Source organism: Pagrus pagrus (assembly GCF_965226575.1).
Source record: "Pagrus pagrus genome assembly, chromosome: 3".
NCBI lineage: Eukaryota > Metazoa > Chordata > Actinopteri > Spariformes > Sparidae > Pagrus > Pagrus pagrus.
The window spans coordinates 2,070,267-2,087,878 of NC_140187.1; the positions used below are offsets into that span (position 1 = coordinate 2,070,267).

The 17,612-nt window shown below is 41.6% G+C and overlaps 2 protein-coding genes across 2 annotated transcripts; one reads left to right on the forward strand and one right to left on the reverse strand.

Annotated features, from left to right (window-relative positions):
• Window positions 1-2,197: 2,197 nt before the first annotated feature.
• On the reverse strand, window positions 2,198-4,818 carry dynlrb1 (dynein, light chain, roadblock-type 1). Its single transcript, XM_084348553.1, has 4 exons — window positions 4,696-4,818; window positions 4,313-4,388; window positions 3,779-3,946; window positions 2,198-2,844 (listed from the first exon to the last, which is right to left on the reverse strand). Exons 1-4 carry the CDS (start codon window positions 4,696-4,698, stop codon window positions 2,801-2,803), a joined length of 291 nt encoding a protein of 96 aa, XP_084204679.1. The 5' UTR covers window positions 4,699-4,818; the 3' UTR covers window positions 2,198-2,800.
• Window positions 4,819-6,130: 1,312 nt separating this feature from the next.
• On the forward strand, window positions 6,131-17,214 carry LOC311253401 (protein SSUH2 homolog). Its single transcript, XM_084347335.1, has 12 exons — window positions 6,131-6,372; window positions 11,581-11,676; window positions 11,775-11,859; window positions 11,946-12,075; window positions 12,913-12,973; window positions 13,099-13,223; window positions 13,380-13,442; window positions 14,350-14,459; window positions 14,739-14,831; window positions 14,980-15,085; window positions 15,800-15,907; window positions 16,006-17,214. Exons 1-12 carry the CDS (start codon window positions 6,348-6,350, stop codon window positions 16,138-16,140), a joined length of 1,137 nt encoding a protein of 378 aa, XP_084203461.1. The 5' UTR covers window positions 6,131-6,347; the 3' UTR covers window positions 16,141-17,214.
• The last annotated feature ends 398 nt before the right edge of the window (window positions 17,215-17,612 follow it).

Below are 17,612 nucleotides of genomic sequence, written 5' to 3' on the forward strand. Positions count from 1 at the left end.
GAAGTGATGCAACATGCACGCCCACAGGTGACACAGCAGGTTGTGTTGTTATGACAACGCAGTTAAATATGTCATCAGCTGCGTCTTATTATTATAAACTACATGTTTTATTCACGAACATTCATTCTCTAGATCTCCTCACAAATGTAACGTTTACTTTACTAATCTGTCTTCATAAATCACTAAATAACAAAAATGTAATTTACTTATCTCACTTACATTGTGTGTTATAGCGTATATATTGACTTCTTTTGTCTTCTAATTAATAAATAAAATATGATATATATAAATTATTAAATTAATAAACTCATGAGTAATTTTGAAACCTTAAACTTCTGTCTAATGATGTCTGTATTGATCTATATATGATCCCATCTGTCTGTCCACTCTGTTTAATTTTCATCTTGTGTTTTGTACACATGTTCATATATTATTATATCTCTCTTGTTTGATCTCCTCATGTAGCTTTATTTTTGCTTATATTTGTTTTGTATGTGCCACTGTAGGTGCATCAAGATTTGTTAATGATGTGTTCTGTAAAGAAATTAATGATTTATTTGTCACTTTGTTTGGATCAATAGACAGCACCAGCTTAGAAGATAAAGAGGCCACCCAGTTTAGATGGAGCAGAATGAGGATTAGAAACTTTTGAATTGTTTTTTAATTTTTTTATTTGAGAAGCACCTTGAAGTTCAAATGGTTTAAAGAAGCACTGTGTCGTTTTGGAGAAGAAATTCAAACTTTTAATATTTACATTATTATTATATTTCTGTAATCAGGGTTATTCCCACAGATATAGTTGAGTCAATTAAATGCCACTTGTGGTATCATTTAATACCGGTATCGGTGTCACTTTAATTTAATTAAAGTGACACCAGCTGTTCTGCTGACCTCCAGTGGTTGAAGCTCTCAGCTCGCTGCACAGATGTAAAGGTGTCTGCTGCTTCCTTGTAGTTTTGCACGTATCCAATTGTAAATCTTCACCTTGGCTGTATCTTATAACCCTGTGCAGCACATTGAACTGCCTCATGTTGGAAATGTGCTTTACAAATTTATGTTTCTTTGTTATGTTTTACTGCACAAATGTATTTGTATCCATACAGAACAAATCAGATGTCTGTGTGTCATGTTAAAGGACCTGCAGCTGAGGGAGCTGTATTGTGTAGAAATTGACATTGGCATGTGCGATCTGGCGCCCCCCACAGGTTCAGAGTGCAACACCACTGCTGTTAACACAGATCCCAGGTCTGTCACAGACGTCAGACGTGATGCAGGTGCTGACTACAGACCAACCTCATGACATCATCGCAGTGTGACTGTTGAAGAGACAGAGCTCACCTGTCACAGCACGCTGCACATCAACAGGGTCCTGCAGCTGATAGTTTAAAGTGAAAAAGTTACATAATGTTTCTTTAAGCTGCATGAATGTTTAAACACACACAAAATACTTTGATCAGGATTTTAATTACGTGTTTTTCTAAAAAAATTTCTGTGACTGAAAATAAATCAGTCCACTGCAGTGGACGTAATGAACCAATGGGACTGTTCTGCCTCTTTTGTATGTTTTATTGAAAATGATGATGTAATTTACACTTGAATGGTTTCCTTAAACAGCAAATATTTAAAAAGTCTTCAGATTGAATCTCTTTTTAATTTACCCTTTATGAACAATGTCCAAGTCAAAGAAAAAAGATGTATAAGAAATATAATTATATTAAAATCTAGTTGGAAGTATTTCTGACATCTTTTATTTAGCTGAAACATATATTTTTACCCATCTGGTTCTCTGAAAATACACTAAAAAATAATTTCCCTTAAACATTAACTTTGCAATTTTTCAATTACTTTACATAAAAGTGATGCATTAGTTATCTCATGTGTAAAACTTGTATGAGGTTAATTTAAGCTGACTTACGTATTAAATGTATTCACATCCAGTCAACATGATGGCAGATGCAATTGAAAAACATAAAGTCAAAGTTTTATGGAAATTATTTTGGTTTTAATTTATTACTGCATTACTTAATATACCTTTGTTACTTTGTGATGTAATCTTTTTATGCATGAAAGGGTTAAAACTTGATGATAGTTACATAAAACCATATTTTAGTCGAGTGTCAAACTAGTTAAAGTCAGTCCCCAAAACTCAAAGTGCTGCAGTGATCAATACAAAAAGTACAGGACAACAAACAACGAGACCATTTAATTATTTTTTATTTCTTAATTTGTTAAAAAATGAATTGACATGGCGACAGCAGACGTGTTTGTAGTGTCACTTCTCCCCGGTGAAATACTGCACTTCAACACTTTGCCAGGAAAATAAATTTAAAATAAAACAGTCCCAAGTTTTCCATGAAGCCAGAACTGAAAAAAAAAAAAACATCTTTAAAGCTAAAGATGTGTCGGGTCCCTCTCGTGTTTACTGCTCACTTTGTTTTAAGTTCCCTACTTGTGTCAGAGGTATTTAAGCAGTCATGCCCTTCATCATGTGATTAATGAGATAAACACAGTGACATCACATGCAGTAATCACAGAGGAGACCGAACTGGAATGCCAAAACATGGAAAAGAAATCTTCTTGCAGGGCGACTGAACATCTTTCAGTTCACGTCTGTTGTCATCGAGCGCAGTGATTCAATCTCATCCACCTTTAAATCCGGTCATTACTTCCTGGTACAGTAAGTGCATAAAAAGCTTCTGGTGAACAGGGTTTTTTATTTATCTAACAAAAAGAAATGTTTTACAGTTTAAATAAGAGAGACAGACAAAGAGAGCGATGCGTCAGGGGCAGGTCCTTCTTTTCAATCCGACGGGTTCTGGATGACGATCAGGAAATAATCCTTATCTGTGAAGACGAAGCAAAATAGTTTAATCCATGTAAACAAATAGTACGAGACATTTTAATCACAAAGCACCGGAACAAGACATTTGTCTGAACAAAACACTTTAAGTTATTAAAATCAGGAAATACCTCATGAAAGAAGAAAACAGGACAAAAAATCGGACACAACGTTGAAACTTTTCTCTTTTTAAACTGTTTCACTCTACTGTCAGATGATCAACACATAAACTGTTCAGAAAGCCTCATGATGAGCTGCGTGATGAGGCTGAATCCTTCCTGGTTATAGCTGGTGCAATGCAGAGGCTGTAAACTGGACAGGATGTTTCCGGAGGGGGCAGAGAGAGCCTCTAATCAGCGGGTCTGTCTGACTGTTATTGATTATAATAATTAATGTTGTAGGAGAAGTTTCACTGCCGCTGCTGAAGACCAGAAAATACTCCTCCATACTTCTTTCTGCCTGACTGCTGTGATTTGGACTCAACATTCAGCACTTCTGTAACCCTCACAGCTCAATGCAAACACCTGAATCTACATCTCTGCAAACACAGAAAACTGTAACAAATGTACAGAAGTTCAAGTAAGACTTTCTTAAATGATTTATTGGTTCACCTTTTTCAAGCACTTCAAAACGTATTGGGAGGAGGTGGAGGCGATGGTGGTGCAGTTTCGGGCAAGAAGGTTAGCAAGCCAGTGACCGCAGTCTGAGGCTGCGTTTCAACATTTGTAAGTGTGACACCACTGGATTTTTTTAACGAGACCTTGAAACGTCTCCAGCTGTGTTTGTGGCAACAGAACCATGAGCACAGCGCTGTCACAACATTAAATTAAAAAGCTGAGCGTAAAGACGAGTAAAGTTTTAAATTGAGTCTTGGAAGATTCAGACAAATATTCAGACCACGTCTCAGATCCTGACTGTAGAAGCGCTGCCTCCTCTCACCTGGAGCGATCATGATCTCGTTCTTCTTTGAGCGCACACGGAGAAAGGTGAGGTCGTTCTGGGGGTCGATCTCTCGTACGGTGCTCCTGGCCATCATCACCAGCTGCTGGATCAGTCCCGCGTACTGCACCGTGCTGGGGTAGTCCAGCGTCGTCTTGATGGGGATTCCTGAGGGACGAGAGGGAACCAGCTCCGTTTACATAAATGCAAAGCAGTTCTGTGTCACCAGAGTCAGTAAACTACAACTGATGGTTTCATTTTTCTGAACCCTTTATGAGCCACCATGTTATCATTCTCTCTCCTGTAACATCCACCCCTCTGTTACTGATTACTGGTATTTCTCAGCCCTCCTCAAGTGTTTTTCCTGGTTTTCCTCCTGAGAAATGGTTTAAAAACTGCTGCTCGTCCTCTGAGACACTACAAGACAGACTTCTTCTGACAGGACGACTGTCTCTGTGATGAAGCTGCTCTTCTGTCTCTCAGTGGACCGAGCTTCGTGTATCGATCCTGCAGATCACTAGTTTCTCGTCTTACCTTCTGTGTTGACAATGATGATGCCCTGAACTCCCTTCTGGCCCTGGATCCTCTTCAGAGTTTCTTCTACTTCAGCCTGGAGAACAGCAACACAAGCGAGTTAGCATCATGTCATTTAGCTGCTGAAGTGACTGATGGGACTGAGATCCCACAGAGTGATCAGAGAAAAGTACGAGAACAACAACAACATCATGAGATTAGCTGCTGTCACAACAGAAACAGGCTAATTAACGTTATACCGTGCTAACTGACAACGCCCGACTAGCATACGTTAGCTAGCCTGTTAGCATTTCTTTAATCCTTCATACACTTCTGCATTCACGGTCACAACGGAAATACGATCATGTTAGTGAAATACACACGGGACAGTCATCGCATCCTACCATGTTTGATGATATGAGGGCAGATCCGTGTGAGAAGCTGCTCCTGAAGCTAAACAACAGCTAACAGTCACTTTGTTGCTGAGCGAACACAACTGACGTCAACTTCCGGGTCAATGATGCGTTCGCGTACCACAGCGACAGTGGAAGAACTGAGTGTCGTACTACTAAAAGACAGGCGCCATCAACTCAGTTAAAATCCTGTTTTTCTGACATTCAACACACTTCACTGTGAACTTTCTCCATGTTTTGTTTTATTCGAGAACAAAATGATTGATAAGAGAATTTTTTTTATATGTTATTCGGCTATTTATTGTAATAATAGTCATATTCATGAATAAAATTGATCAAATTTAAGCCACAAGGTTATTTTAATTTTTATGTCATAAGGATAACTTATTTGTTTGTAGACGTCAGAATGTTGGAATTAACATTATTTTCAAATTAAATAAACCCTTAAAACGTAACTTGATTATCTTCTCAGATAATTGTCAGTTCTTATTGCTCTAAACCTCACAGGAAAGTCCTTATAGGGTCAAACCGAGCGGTCAGCTGATTTACTGTCTGCAGTAGGTTTCAAATTAAACAATCACGTGTTCACGTGTTGCAATGAAACATATGTAACTCAGCCCAGTTGTTTCAGACGATCATTCAGGGCCAATAATAATAATAATAATAATAAAACTCTGTAAACACACACAAAAACACACAAAATCAGCTCATTACAAAATGAGAAGTGTTTTAATCTGATGAATAGTAAACGTGTTAAACTAAACCAGTGTTTTTATGATGTGATCACATTTCTCTAACATGTTTTTTCTTCTCATTGAAGGTCTGAATGTAAACAGTGGGCGCGGCCAGCGGCTCGTCAAGTCACATACACACAGACAGGACAGGACCGGAAGTCAGAGATGACGCCTTCAAAGTAAAAGTAGGTCAAAGGCAAATACAAGAGAAATATTTGATTAAATTCTTTACTAAGTCGACCCAAGTGTCGTTTCTGAAAATAATAACGATCCTCCTGCTCTGACTGGTACATTACCAGGCCAACAAGTGTTCAGTCATCCTTACATCTTTATTGGTCTCCTTTAATATTAGATCACAAATCGCAAAACATTTTAAACATCTGGTTTAATAATAAAATGTGAAGCTGCAATAATCTACAATCTGCAAACCAATAACCAGATCAGATTTTTGATGATCAGAGTCTGTTTATTAAATCTGATTTCCAATTGTATTGCAATTGATGTGCATCAGTCTCTTAACGTGTTTTTAATAACATGTTTTTTTCTCTTTCAAACACTTGAAAAGCACTTCGATTTGAAAGAATTTGAAAGGTGATGTATAAATAAAGATTGATTGATTGATTGATTTCACTTTTCGCTGTTTTACAAAGTAGCATATTAACACTTTATCTTTTATCCCAGTCAGACTTCATGGTTCACAACAACAACAACAACAACAACAACAACAACAACAACAACACTGCTTATTTACATTCCATCACCGACTTTGATAAAGCTCTTTCTCAGACTTTTATTTTTTAAATCCTAACCGGAAGTCGCACCTGTCCCTCGCGGACACTGTGACGTCTTGATGGAGGCATCTTTACGTTCCGGAGCTTCATCACGTCAAACGAGTGAGAGAGACGAGAAATGGACGAGAAGGACGAAGATCTGGGTGAGTTCCTGTCCTTTAACCCCCCGAGAGAAATACTGAATACTTTGAATACTTTGAATACTTTAAATACTTTCAAATACTTTCAAATACTTTAACACGAGTCCACAGTTTATCTGCTGCTCGGTGTTTTTAACCCGTCCGAGCTGAGGAGCTTCAGCTGGACTCGAACAGGTTGAACCCGAGTCAGAAAGTTAAACCTGTCGGTTCTGGTTCACATTAATTTAACTGTCGTTGACTTCAGAATATTTTCAGTCTGTTTCCTGAAGGTTCTGTTCAGTTTCACCAGTTTGATTCTTGTTCTGGAACCAGTACCAGAGACTCTGTGTTGGATCTTTAATCCCGCTCAAAGTTCTGTTACCAGCTCACGTGATTGTTCCTGTGATGATCTGAGATCAAACTGCTGATTTATTGATTTACAGCTGCATCATAAAGTGTATTTGTCTTTTATTACACATGAACATGAGTCAGTGTGTTTAATATCAACACGAGATCAACTGTGGAAACTTTTCATGGGAGTTAATGTGAAATATAAGACTTTAAGGTTCATTATTGTGTTGTTCAGGATGAAATGTCCTGAATGTGTTTGTTTTTCTCACTTAGCTGCAGCTGGTTAAGTCCTTGATTAAAGGAGCACTACGTCATTTTTGTAAAAGATCTTCATTAACTGATTTTTTTCTGCCTGAACAAAGTAAATAATCAAACTCTTTGTTTTCAGGAATAAACAAACTGACCTTAAATACAACACAATTTATACTGTTTCACTTTGTTTATATGTGGCGGACCCTGCCACCTTTCTAGCTTCAGAGAACAGCTGGTTTATTCAGTGATGGAGAAAATAAATATTTCTGAGTTTGTATTATTATAAAAAATATTTAAATTCTGAATGTATTCTCCAGATCTACGTAGTGCCCCTTTAACAGTTCGGTGTGTTGTTTGCTCTGATGGTTTGTCGCAGCGGTTGCAGGAGACAAGTGTTCGTTCCCTGTTGGTCAGTTGTTGTTCTACGTGATTGCAGCTGTGATACTGTTCGAGGCTGCGTCGATGCACTTGTGCTTGTTTTGTTCTGTCTTATGTCTCAACACGACGTCTTTAAATGTCTCGACTCGTCAGATCCACAGTCAACACGTCTCTACTCCCCCTCGCTCGGACCACAGCCATCTTCTAACTCAGCCCACATTTTGATGAAGAGCTCGAGCGTGCTCAATTTTTGTGTCCGATGCCGAAACCCCTGGAGCAGCGCCAGGCTCTGACGCCAGTTCTCATAGTGGCCACACTGTGTAATTACACCGTCCCATGATGCACTGCGGCCAAAACAGACTTTTCCCATGAGTAAACGTTGTGAAAGATAAAGCATACGTGTTTTTGAGTTTCACAACCTCCGAGAAGAGACTCCACTCACTGTCAGAGTTTGAGCCATTCGCTCCAATAACGTTTGGAAAGTCTAGAAGAGCCGCACGGTTAAATGATTTTATTCCCATTCAAGTAAGCCGGGCGGTAAACTGGAAGTTAGCCAGCTCGCTCTGTGGGACGCACAACAAGGAAGATCTGGGTACTTTTATCGCTGGGAAGTTGAGCTTTTTTGGCTTAATAACGACGCTGAGCGGCTTCGATAGGAATCAGCGGGGCTCCGCCTCCAAGGCCGTGTCCAGGTTTAAAGTTGATTGGCCGATGCTGATACCGATACGAGGGAATGAAAAATTCTGATATATTGCTTGTATCAGCTGATATACTCACATTTTTAGCAAAGATCCTTAAAATTGGGTTATCAGACGACTGTGACAAAGCTGCCAAACAGAGACCGTGAATTAAGAGTGTAACAATAAACTTTATCGTTTTAAACGATGTCAGTGAACCTCAATAGCATGTTTTCAAAAAAAAAAAAATATATATATGTCTTCATATATCACATATCAGACATCATATACACAGATACTGAACAGATCTGTGACAGGTCGGCATCGGCAAACAAATTTATCAGTCGGGCGCTGATTTTGATTTCAGCTACACACCTGTGAAGTGTTCTGACTGCACAGTAGTGATGTCATCACGCTGATGTAATGTGTCCACAGACAGACAGACAGACAGACAGACTGGTTGAAGCTGGGTCACACTGATCAACAACTTAAAACAAATGCGGACCAGGGCCGTAAAGTCGGGGGGCCCGTGGGGTCTGATCTTCTTCAGCCTCCTTCGTTCTGGGTCCCTAAATCCTCAGACACCTTCTTCTAACTCGGCCTTCAGTCTGATGTCAGTGACGACCTGTTCGGGGTTGCATCTCGCACATTTGTGATGCAACTGTGCTGACAAAAGATGAACACCAGGAAAAATACTCAAATCACTTCACAAAGTTGTGTAAGTTCCTGCCAGATAGTCGCTGCATGGCCACATTTTGCCGTGATGACACACACTCAGTCTGAATGGATGATAAATACCAGCGTCACGGCAGGAAAACCTCAGCCTCCAACATTTGTTGTGCATGTTTTACTGTCGACCGCCTGCGGGCCTGCGTGTCTCAGCACTGTCCGGTCCAGTCCGGTCTGTGGCTGAGTTCAGGGCACAAGAAGTTCTGCAGGAGTATTTTGGATGCATTGTCCAGAGAAAGCCTCAGTAATCAGTCCGGCTTTGTTCTCCCTCACATTCCTTCTCCCCCGCCCTCCCTCCGTCTTAATGAGGCTCTGTCTCCCTCCCTCATGCTGTTCTCACACTCGGTCCATCTCAGCACAGATCTCTTTGGGGAAACACCTTCTCGCTGATATTTTTATCCCCTCAGCCGGAGGTATTGTGTACGGCAGACCGACTCCGAATTATTTTTATCTCGAAGAAAACACGTCTCGTGAAAAACACTCTGAGGAGTCGCTGTTGTTGTGTCGAGCAAAATCATGACGCAAACTCTAAAAGCGTCCGGAGCCCCGGAAGCGTCTCAATCACGGCACTATTGTGTACTTTTATGTAATACTACATTGTGTAAAAACACGATATTCTCTGGTATTTTGTTTGGTTGTGTTTCTGATGCTGCCTAGCTGCAGTCACAGTTTATTATTACAGTCAGACAGCAGTGAAACAGCCAGTCAACACAGCGAGGCTCATATTCACACAGCTGATCAACAAAGACTCATTATTCATCCAGATTTCATTAAAAACTGTGTGACGCTGATGTTTAAATGATCATATCGTCTCTCTGTCTGCTCATGAGGGGTCTGAAGGGGCACATTAAGGAACAGTTCAACACTTTTTCTGCTGATCAGTGACTTTCTTTTAGTTTGATTTGCAGACGGTTCTGACCAAGAAACACTTCCCACAGCGCTTAAAACCACAAATAATAGTTTTTATACTTGAGTTTTTGTGCAGATTCAAGGTCCAGTGTGAAGGATTCAGAAGGATCTGTTGGCAGACATGATGTGTTATATTCATAATTATGTTTTTATTAGTGTATAATCAAGAGTTACGTTAGATTGAGCCTCTTCAGTAGAGTCAGCCATGCTGCACCTTCTTGTCTCAGCATGAGTACTGAGCACACTGAGAGGTCAGTAGTTGTTTGATGTAAAGACTTATTGCATTTTTTATAAATAAGTGTAAAAGTAAGTTGGGCTTCCACGCCTGCATCCATTACAGTAGCCCAGCAGTTTGGTTTATTGCCACTGGATCCAACGCACCGGCCCTTTAAGTAAACACAACATGAAGTGATTATTAATGAGCTCTGGATGCTGATTGGCTCATATTCTTACCTTCGGTCAGAGCCGGGCTGAGTGTTTGTAGCTTCACACTGTGAATCTGAGCGGACGGTGGAAAGTGTTTTAGTATTTGATGGTTACACATTAACAGCTGTGACGGTGAGAGTTTACAGTGTAGGAGCGGCCCGACCCGTGTTTATAGTTCATGTCAGAACCTGGAAGATTTTATGAAAACAATCTCATCTCCAGGTCCGATTTCAGCCACATCACATGTTCTTCATCAGCAGCAGAGTTGAGTCTTCAGACACAAGCTGAGTAGCTGTTGTATCTTCACCCTAAACATCTTCAGGCCTCTTTTGTCTGCGTTGACTCATGAAGTCAAGAATCAGAGAATTCATTCTTGAATCAAATTCCAGAGTCCAAACTCGGGGTCCACTACGTCACATGCAACATCAAAAATTAACTTTTCTGCTTGATTCAGATCTGCTTTTTTTACCCAGCTGGCTGCCACCTAACATGTTCTGTAGCGTTTTAAATAAACAATCATGTTTTTTTTGGTTTCTCACAATCACACGCTGGCTAATGATTAGTTATCAGTGCTGTTGAACCAGTTTAAAGCAGCAGCGATAACGTGTGGACTTAAGGTGATGACATTTACTCAAGACGGCATTAATATGTCATAAAGTGCATCGGGGATCTGATCCTGTTTGAGCCTTTTCGAGGTGTGCCGTGTGTTATTTGCAGAGCTCAGGGATCCATGGAGCTGTAACCTTTAGAGAAACAAAGATGAACACAGGGTGTGTGTCAGGACACGCTGTGGTTTGCTGTGCAGTTTGTGTAACCTGCACGGAGCGAGGGCCGGGTGGGGTCTGCTGCGGCGCTGTCAGAGCGCAGTTAAGTGGAAGTGAATGTAACTTTCTGTGGCTTATCTACACTGCCACCAAAACTCCCCTTTTACTTTTGTGTTGGCATAAACTGGTGTTTTCCCCCCGAGCTGCTCTGAGGCTATTTCCTCCATAGAGCCTGTTTTTGTTGGCCTGTCACTGATAAGTTGGTGCACTTGTTGTCTGATATGCGACGTATGAAAACTGCAGCAGAACGAGGTGGTTTGGTGTCTTTGTGACTCTGGTTTAGAGAAGATGATGTTGATGATGTGACTGTTGATGATGTGACTGTTGATGATGTGACTGTATGAAGCGCCTCGTGTTTCTCCAGCCTGCAGCCAGTTTCCTGACAGCCTCTCTCCAAGAATGCATCCTCCCTTCCTGCTCCACTGACACAAGCGCTGTCCGCCCCTCCTTCACATGCTGCAGAGAAGAGAAGCTGATTTCCACTGTTAGCACGTGACTTCTCATGACAACCAAGCTTTTATAAGGAAACGAGGAAAACAAAGGCTTAAAGATAAAGCTGTTAGACTTTACGGACACAGGAAGAGAAACAGATGGACGTGCACAGAGAAATGTCAGCGCTTCATCCATCATCCTCTTTTATGTTTGACATCAGTGACAGCTTCTTCTTCTCTTCCTCGTCCTTTCAGGTGCGTTCGATCCAAACATACCAGAGGAGGGACCTTCAGCGCCCCCTCCTGGCTGGCTGGATGACGTTCATGGATACCAGGGCCACAAAGGAGGAGGTGTGTCTGTTGTCGTCTTCTCTCGACTTTTGTTTTTTTCTTTGACATTTCTAAACCTTCATCTCCCTGTTTCTGTGTTTGTGTTGATGTTCATGCAGAGGGAGATAACCCTCTGTACCCACCTCCCCCGGCCTACAACCCCCAGCCTGAGCTCAACAGGAACACTTTGGTGCCCAACGTCAGGTAACACACATCAGTAGTTCACCGTACTTGTGAAACACTTTGTTGATGAGTCTGTGGTTAATCTCGATGTGTGTTTCCTCCTCCAGCGTCCCCACAGTGTCGGAGGACGTGGCCAGAGACGCTCTGCTCAAGTTTGTCGAATCGAAGTGGAGGTACAGCTCCAAACCTGCCAGGAACCTCACCTTCAAAGAGCTCAAACCCGTCACTGTGTACAGGGTAGGAGCACATCTCCACCTGTGAACATGTTATAGGACATGATGGTGTCACATCAAACGTCACATCCACATCTTAGTTTGAAAGAAGCTTTGAATGGTTTGATTCATCTCAGAGATCCAGTGTGTAGGATTTAGGATTTAGGGCGATCTGTGGGCAGAAATGTTGGATAATCACCTGAAACTAAGAAGTGTTGAGCTGTTTCTGTCTCCAGAGGGAGAGGTCCTCCTCCACAGGGTCCGCCATGTTGCACCGCCATGTTTGTAGAGTAGCCCAGAACAGACCAATCAAAAACTGACTCTAGACGGACTTTATGTTTTTATTGGCCATCGTAGTTTCTCCTCTACACTCGGAGAGGAAGCTAACTTATATTACAGACGAGTCCAACAGCAGGAAGTCCAGCTCGACGTCTGTCTGCAGGCTGTTTGTTTTCATGAAGATGTCGCCAACGACTGAAAGCCAGTCTGAGATTTACTCTTGTCACTTTTTGTCTTCTTAGCGTCCTCGTCAGCGTCCTCTTCGGTCTCTTCTTCCCCTCCGACATGAGGAAGGAGCTCTTGTGTTGGCTTGATTGAAATCCATTTAAAAAGCAGATGCTAGTTAGCCTAGCATTATAATGCTAGCATTGATCCTCACTAGATGTTGCTTGTGTTATAAAAAGGTGTATTGACTTAATATATTGCAATAACAAAGTACAATCTAACGCTTTAATGATCTGTTTCACCTTTGGCCTGATGTAATTTAATGTTGCCATTCAAATGCAAAACATACAATGATTTCAGAGTGTCTTATAATCTGAAATAAAAAACACTCTTTGGGGAAACTGTCCTCCTCCTGCAGTACCGCCTGGAGACCTACACTGAGACCAGAACCAGCGGCTGGCAGTTTGAACCTTTCCAGGGTAAAACTTTACTCTCACCTTATCAAGATTAACGTTGATATAAAGAATGCTAACATGCTAAATTTAGGATGGTGACCTGAGTTAATCTTCAGTAATGAAGTCGTCTGTTTCCTTCTGTCAAACAGGACAGCTGGTCGACGGTCCTCAGTACGGTGTGAGTCCTCAGCCGTGGGACATTCCCGTCCAGCTGCCTCCCAGATTCACCGACAAGGTGGAGAAGGTCCGCGTGCCGCACTCGTCCATCGTGAAGGTACAGATCAAGGCAGTCAAGCTCTCTGCTCTACCGATGTGTTATTTTTGTCGCCCATGTTAGTGTTCTCAATGTAGTGACAACGCGCGTGTGTGTGTGTGTGTGTGTGTGTGTGTGTGTGTGTGTGTGTGTGTGTGTGTGTGTGTGTGCATTTAGGTGTGTCACATGTGCAGCGGCTGTGGGAGAGTTCGTTGTACCGGCTGCCACGGCAGAGGACAGGTGAGACTTTTTAAAAATGTTTTGTGTTTTTCTTTGTACTAAATCAAACTGAAGCTCAGTTCATACTGAAGGAACTCAGCCCTGATTTTCCACGTCAACAGTTTGGACCGCGTCTTCCCCGTGTCACGTCTCACCTGTGTGACGCTGTCGTTGATCAGTCATGTAGAGTGCAAACCTCATCGACTGTCAGACTTTATTACAGACAGAAGGTTCTGTCGTGTGAACAGCTTGGTGATCTGACCACCTTGAAAGCTGTGTAGTATAACCAAGCCCTGTGGCAGTCAGGGATATTTTAATTATTCCTTAATCATTTAAAGTGATCAAGTGATAGTTTGGGTTGTATGAGGTATGACCGTCAGCTCTCCTTCTGTGTGGAGAAGCAGAACATCGTGCTGCTAAACGGCGACAGGCAGTCGTGTTTAAACGCCTAAAAGAAAAAACACCCAAAAAATATATCCTGGTTTTTGGCGCTTTACATCTCCGTCAGTCAGGCCTTTCCTCTGGCACTACATTCCCTCAGCCGAACAACGTCCATATTCCTCCGCACAAGTGCAGATGTGCCTGTCATGCACTGTGTTACGCCGCAAATCAGCTGTTTTGGACTTTCAGCGGCTGTCTGACGGCAAAAATGTTGAAAGTATAGCGTTCAGTTAAACACACTTTTTGTTAGTAACTTTATCTGCAGTAGATTATTAAACCACGTCCTCGTCCTACTTTGCACTGTAGCTGTCAAACTGATGCCACTTGTGTGAAAGCAGCTCCTGGTTGACACATTTCAAACGTTTATCTCATTATGCACACGGCGTCACGGTCACGGTCGCTCCAGGAGGAGTGTTGTCCCTCCTGTTGTCCGCTCTGCCTGCGCTCTCTTCTCTCTCTCAGTCTGAATTTTTCTCTCCTGTTGCAGAAGCGTTGTATAAGCTGCCATGGCAAAGGTCACAGAAAGCAGCCTGGGAATCACAAAAGGTCCTCCGGGACCTCACGTTGTTCTGCTTGTCATGGGAGAGGCCGTAAGAGGTGAGAGGAGAGCTGAGGGAATCAAACTCCAACAAAAACATAATGAATGGTGATGAAATAGACACGAGTTGTGATTTATTTGTCCAAAGACTCCTTTGATTACGTGTTTCCACACTTAACTCCAGCTGTGCGTCGTGTCAGAGTCAGTCCTCTCTGTCTCAGCAGCAGCTCTGCTCGTGTGTTCATTTATTTTACACTAAATCTTTCACCTGTTTCGTGTCCTGCTGTGATGTTGACGTGTGAACAGGCTGCTCAGTCTTTCTTCCCTCCCTCCTCCAGGTGTATCTCCTGTCATGGCCAAGGATTCAAGACCTGCTCTGTTTGTCACGGCAGCCAAAACCTGCTGCACTTCATCCAGCTCACTGTCACATGGTACAGCCACATGCACATACACACATAGACGCTGCATTCAGTAGTGGTCCAGGTTCCTTCTTGTGTACATCTCTTTCTTTATCTGTATGTGTGTGTGTGTGTTTGTGTGTGTGTGTGTGTGTGTGTGTGTGTGTGTGTGTGTGTGTAGGAAGAACAACGTAGATGATTTTATTCCTGACCGTCAGCCTGACTTCCCCGACAAGAAGTTTGAGAAGGTGACAGGAGATCCTTTCTTCATCGACGAGAGCGTCCTGGTAAAAGCAAAACTCTTCTTTTATTTTATGATGAGATGTGAGATGTCAGTGACACACGGATGCTGCTGAAGCATCCGTCCAGTCAGTCCAGTTTGATGTCCAGCTGTAGGACCGGCTGTCCTGTCGGCATCTGAGCTCCTGGTGAGCTGAAAGGACAGCTGACCGTCTCCACCAGGCTGAGAGAAATTTGCTGGATAAACCTGCAATATTTCCTTCATTGGTTCATTTAGTTTAAAGCTCATAGTGCTCACAGTGAAATTGGAGCCGTGATTGATCATTTTATTTACAGTTAAAGAAGCTATAATCTATGTTTTTATGATAATGTTTAACATGTGAAAACAGAGACATGATGTGAAAGATGTCTGTGTTAATGATTACAGAGAGTCATCAGCTGAGCCTGCAGCTCCTCTCTTTACAGAGCATTAACATGACTTTCAGCTCATCCTTTTTTTTCTGTCCAGACACAACTTCAGTGTTCTGGTTCTGGTTCTGGTTCTGTCTCACAGAGAAACAGAGAAAAAGCTCGATGAAGCCACTGTTCACTCAGACAGACACGGTCAGAGAGCAGCTGGTGAACATGGTGCAGCAGTTAGCAGCTCAAGAGCCAGATGTTTATCTCAAGACCAGAAACAGAGCTGGAAGAGAGTGAAGACTGGATTTGCCGTTAGCACACTGTCACGTTGATCTTGATCTTTTCCCGTCTCGTCCTGCCAGGTTTACCCCATCCAGGGTTTCCCCGATCAGGAGATCTGTGATGTTTCTACAAAACTGATTAACGGACATCTTGGACGCTTCACTTCCACCAGTCGCATCCTGCAGCAGGTACAAACACACACGTACAAACTTCTTCATTCACGAAACAAACGTAGGTAATCGTTTGATACGGAGATAAACCCTGAATGACTTCTGTCTGTCTGCAGCGTCAGACCATCGAGATGGTGCCTCTGACTCACGCTTACTACACCTACAGTGGAAAAGAGTACAACTTCTTCGTGTACGGCGTGGAGAACAAAGTCTTTGCTGCCAAATATCCGTCTGCGTGTAGCATTTTATAAGTAACATACAGACGTGATGTTAACAGGTGATCTGGGCTGATGGATCGAACAGGAGGAAACTGAATTATCCATTTAACGTACGTACATGTACTCACGTCTGGTTAATGTGAAGTATGAACATGGGACGAGTTCTGATTCATTCATGATTCATGATTAATCTCATGTGTGTCTATTTCTGTGAGCCTTTCAGGTGTTAAAGGTCCAACGTGTCATTTATTTTATCCCCTAACACTCGTAGATGAATCAAACGGTAGGAATCAGCAGGTAGCTGTGTTTGATTTGATGTAAATGATGCATTTCTTTACTGGATTCAGAGAAATCTGTGGTTTATCTTTATATATATCAACTTTGTGGTATAGAATGACATCATTGGGCCGGGTTTCAAACTTAGACGGAGGTTACAGTGACAGTATAATACAATATATATATATATATATTTATATATATATATATATATATGTGTGTGTGTGTATGTGTGGTGGTGGGAATCCAGCATGACATCAGTTATATCTATATCTGTCTGTGTATCAAGAATTATTTTGTCTTAAATACCAAAGAAAAGCAGAGAAGTCTCACATTTACGAGGCTGGAAGCAGCAAATGTTTGACATTTATTCTAAAACGATTAATAAATTATCAAATTGATAATTTCATTTCATTTTCTGTTGATCGACTGATTGTTTCAGCTCCACGCAGCGTTTGAGGCTGGACTCATATTTCTGGCCGGTTTATAATAAATAGCTGAATGTATTAACAGTTTCTTGGGATGTTTGAGTCAAATGTCTTTGTTTCTATATGTTTCAAGCCGTCCGAGTTGTGTAGCTTGTTGTTGAGTTGTGTGTCGATGTTTCTGTGATTGTTTAAATGTTTAACCACTTTGTATTTTATATCTAACGGACAGAGGCAGGAATGTTCTCACAGCGTCTGAGGAAGCACGTGTACTCTGCTTTCTGTGTGTTTCTCAACTTTTACAGAGAAAAATGAAAATTGTCATCATTATTTTATACAACATAATAAAAACTGTAAAATGTATTCAGTTACAGATTCATAATAAAGTTTTATACTATCATCCTGAGCTGAGTCCTGTGAACAGTGTTTCTGTGTTGACAGTGTGACGTCACCAGGGGGCGCTGTGGTTTATACAATGATGGCTAAAGGGTGGCTGAAGGTGTGTTTGGGGACATCGTGTGCTGTGGGAAATACAGCAATTCATAACCACACCTCACATTTGAAAAATAAATTAACAATCCAGCACAGAAGTCAGTCTGCTGGCTGCTCCTGAGGTTTTCTGGGGGAAATTAGACAGAATGAAGAAAAACTGAGTAAATAGAGACAAAAGGTGAGAAAAGAAGACAAAGAATAACACAAAGGATGAATATTTGTAATATTTATATCTTTTAAAATCAGAGTGTTTCTCCTTTTAATGCCTGTAAAGTCTTTCTGCAAAAAAGTGACACAACAGAAATGGCTACT

Coding starts and splice junctions, on each gene's coding strand:
- dynlrb1 (XM_084348553.1), bottom strand. Junction 3,947..4,312: donor CATCATTGTCAACACAGAAG/GTAAGACGAGAA, acceptor CTCGTCCCTCAG/GAATCCCCATCAAGACGACG. Junction 2,845..3,778: donor CGAGATCATGATCGCTCCAG/GTGAGAGGAGGC, acceptor TCGTCTTCACAG/ATAAGGATTATTTCCTGATC.
- LOC311253401 (XM_084347335.1), top strand. CDS start 6,348: ATGGACGAGAAGGACGAAGATCTGG. Junction 12,974..13,098: donor GCAGTTTGAACCTTTCCAGG/GTAAAACTTTAC, acceptor TCTGTCAAACAG/GACAGCTGGTCGACGGTCCT. Junction 14,460..14,738: donor CATGGGAGAGGCCGTAAGAG/GTGAGAGGAGAG, acceptor TCCCTCCTCCAG/GTGTATCTCCTGTCATGGCC.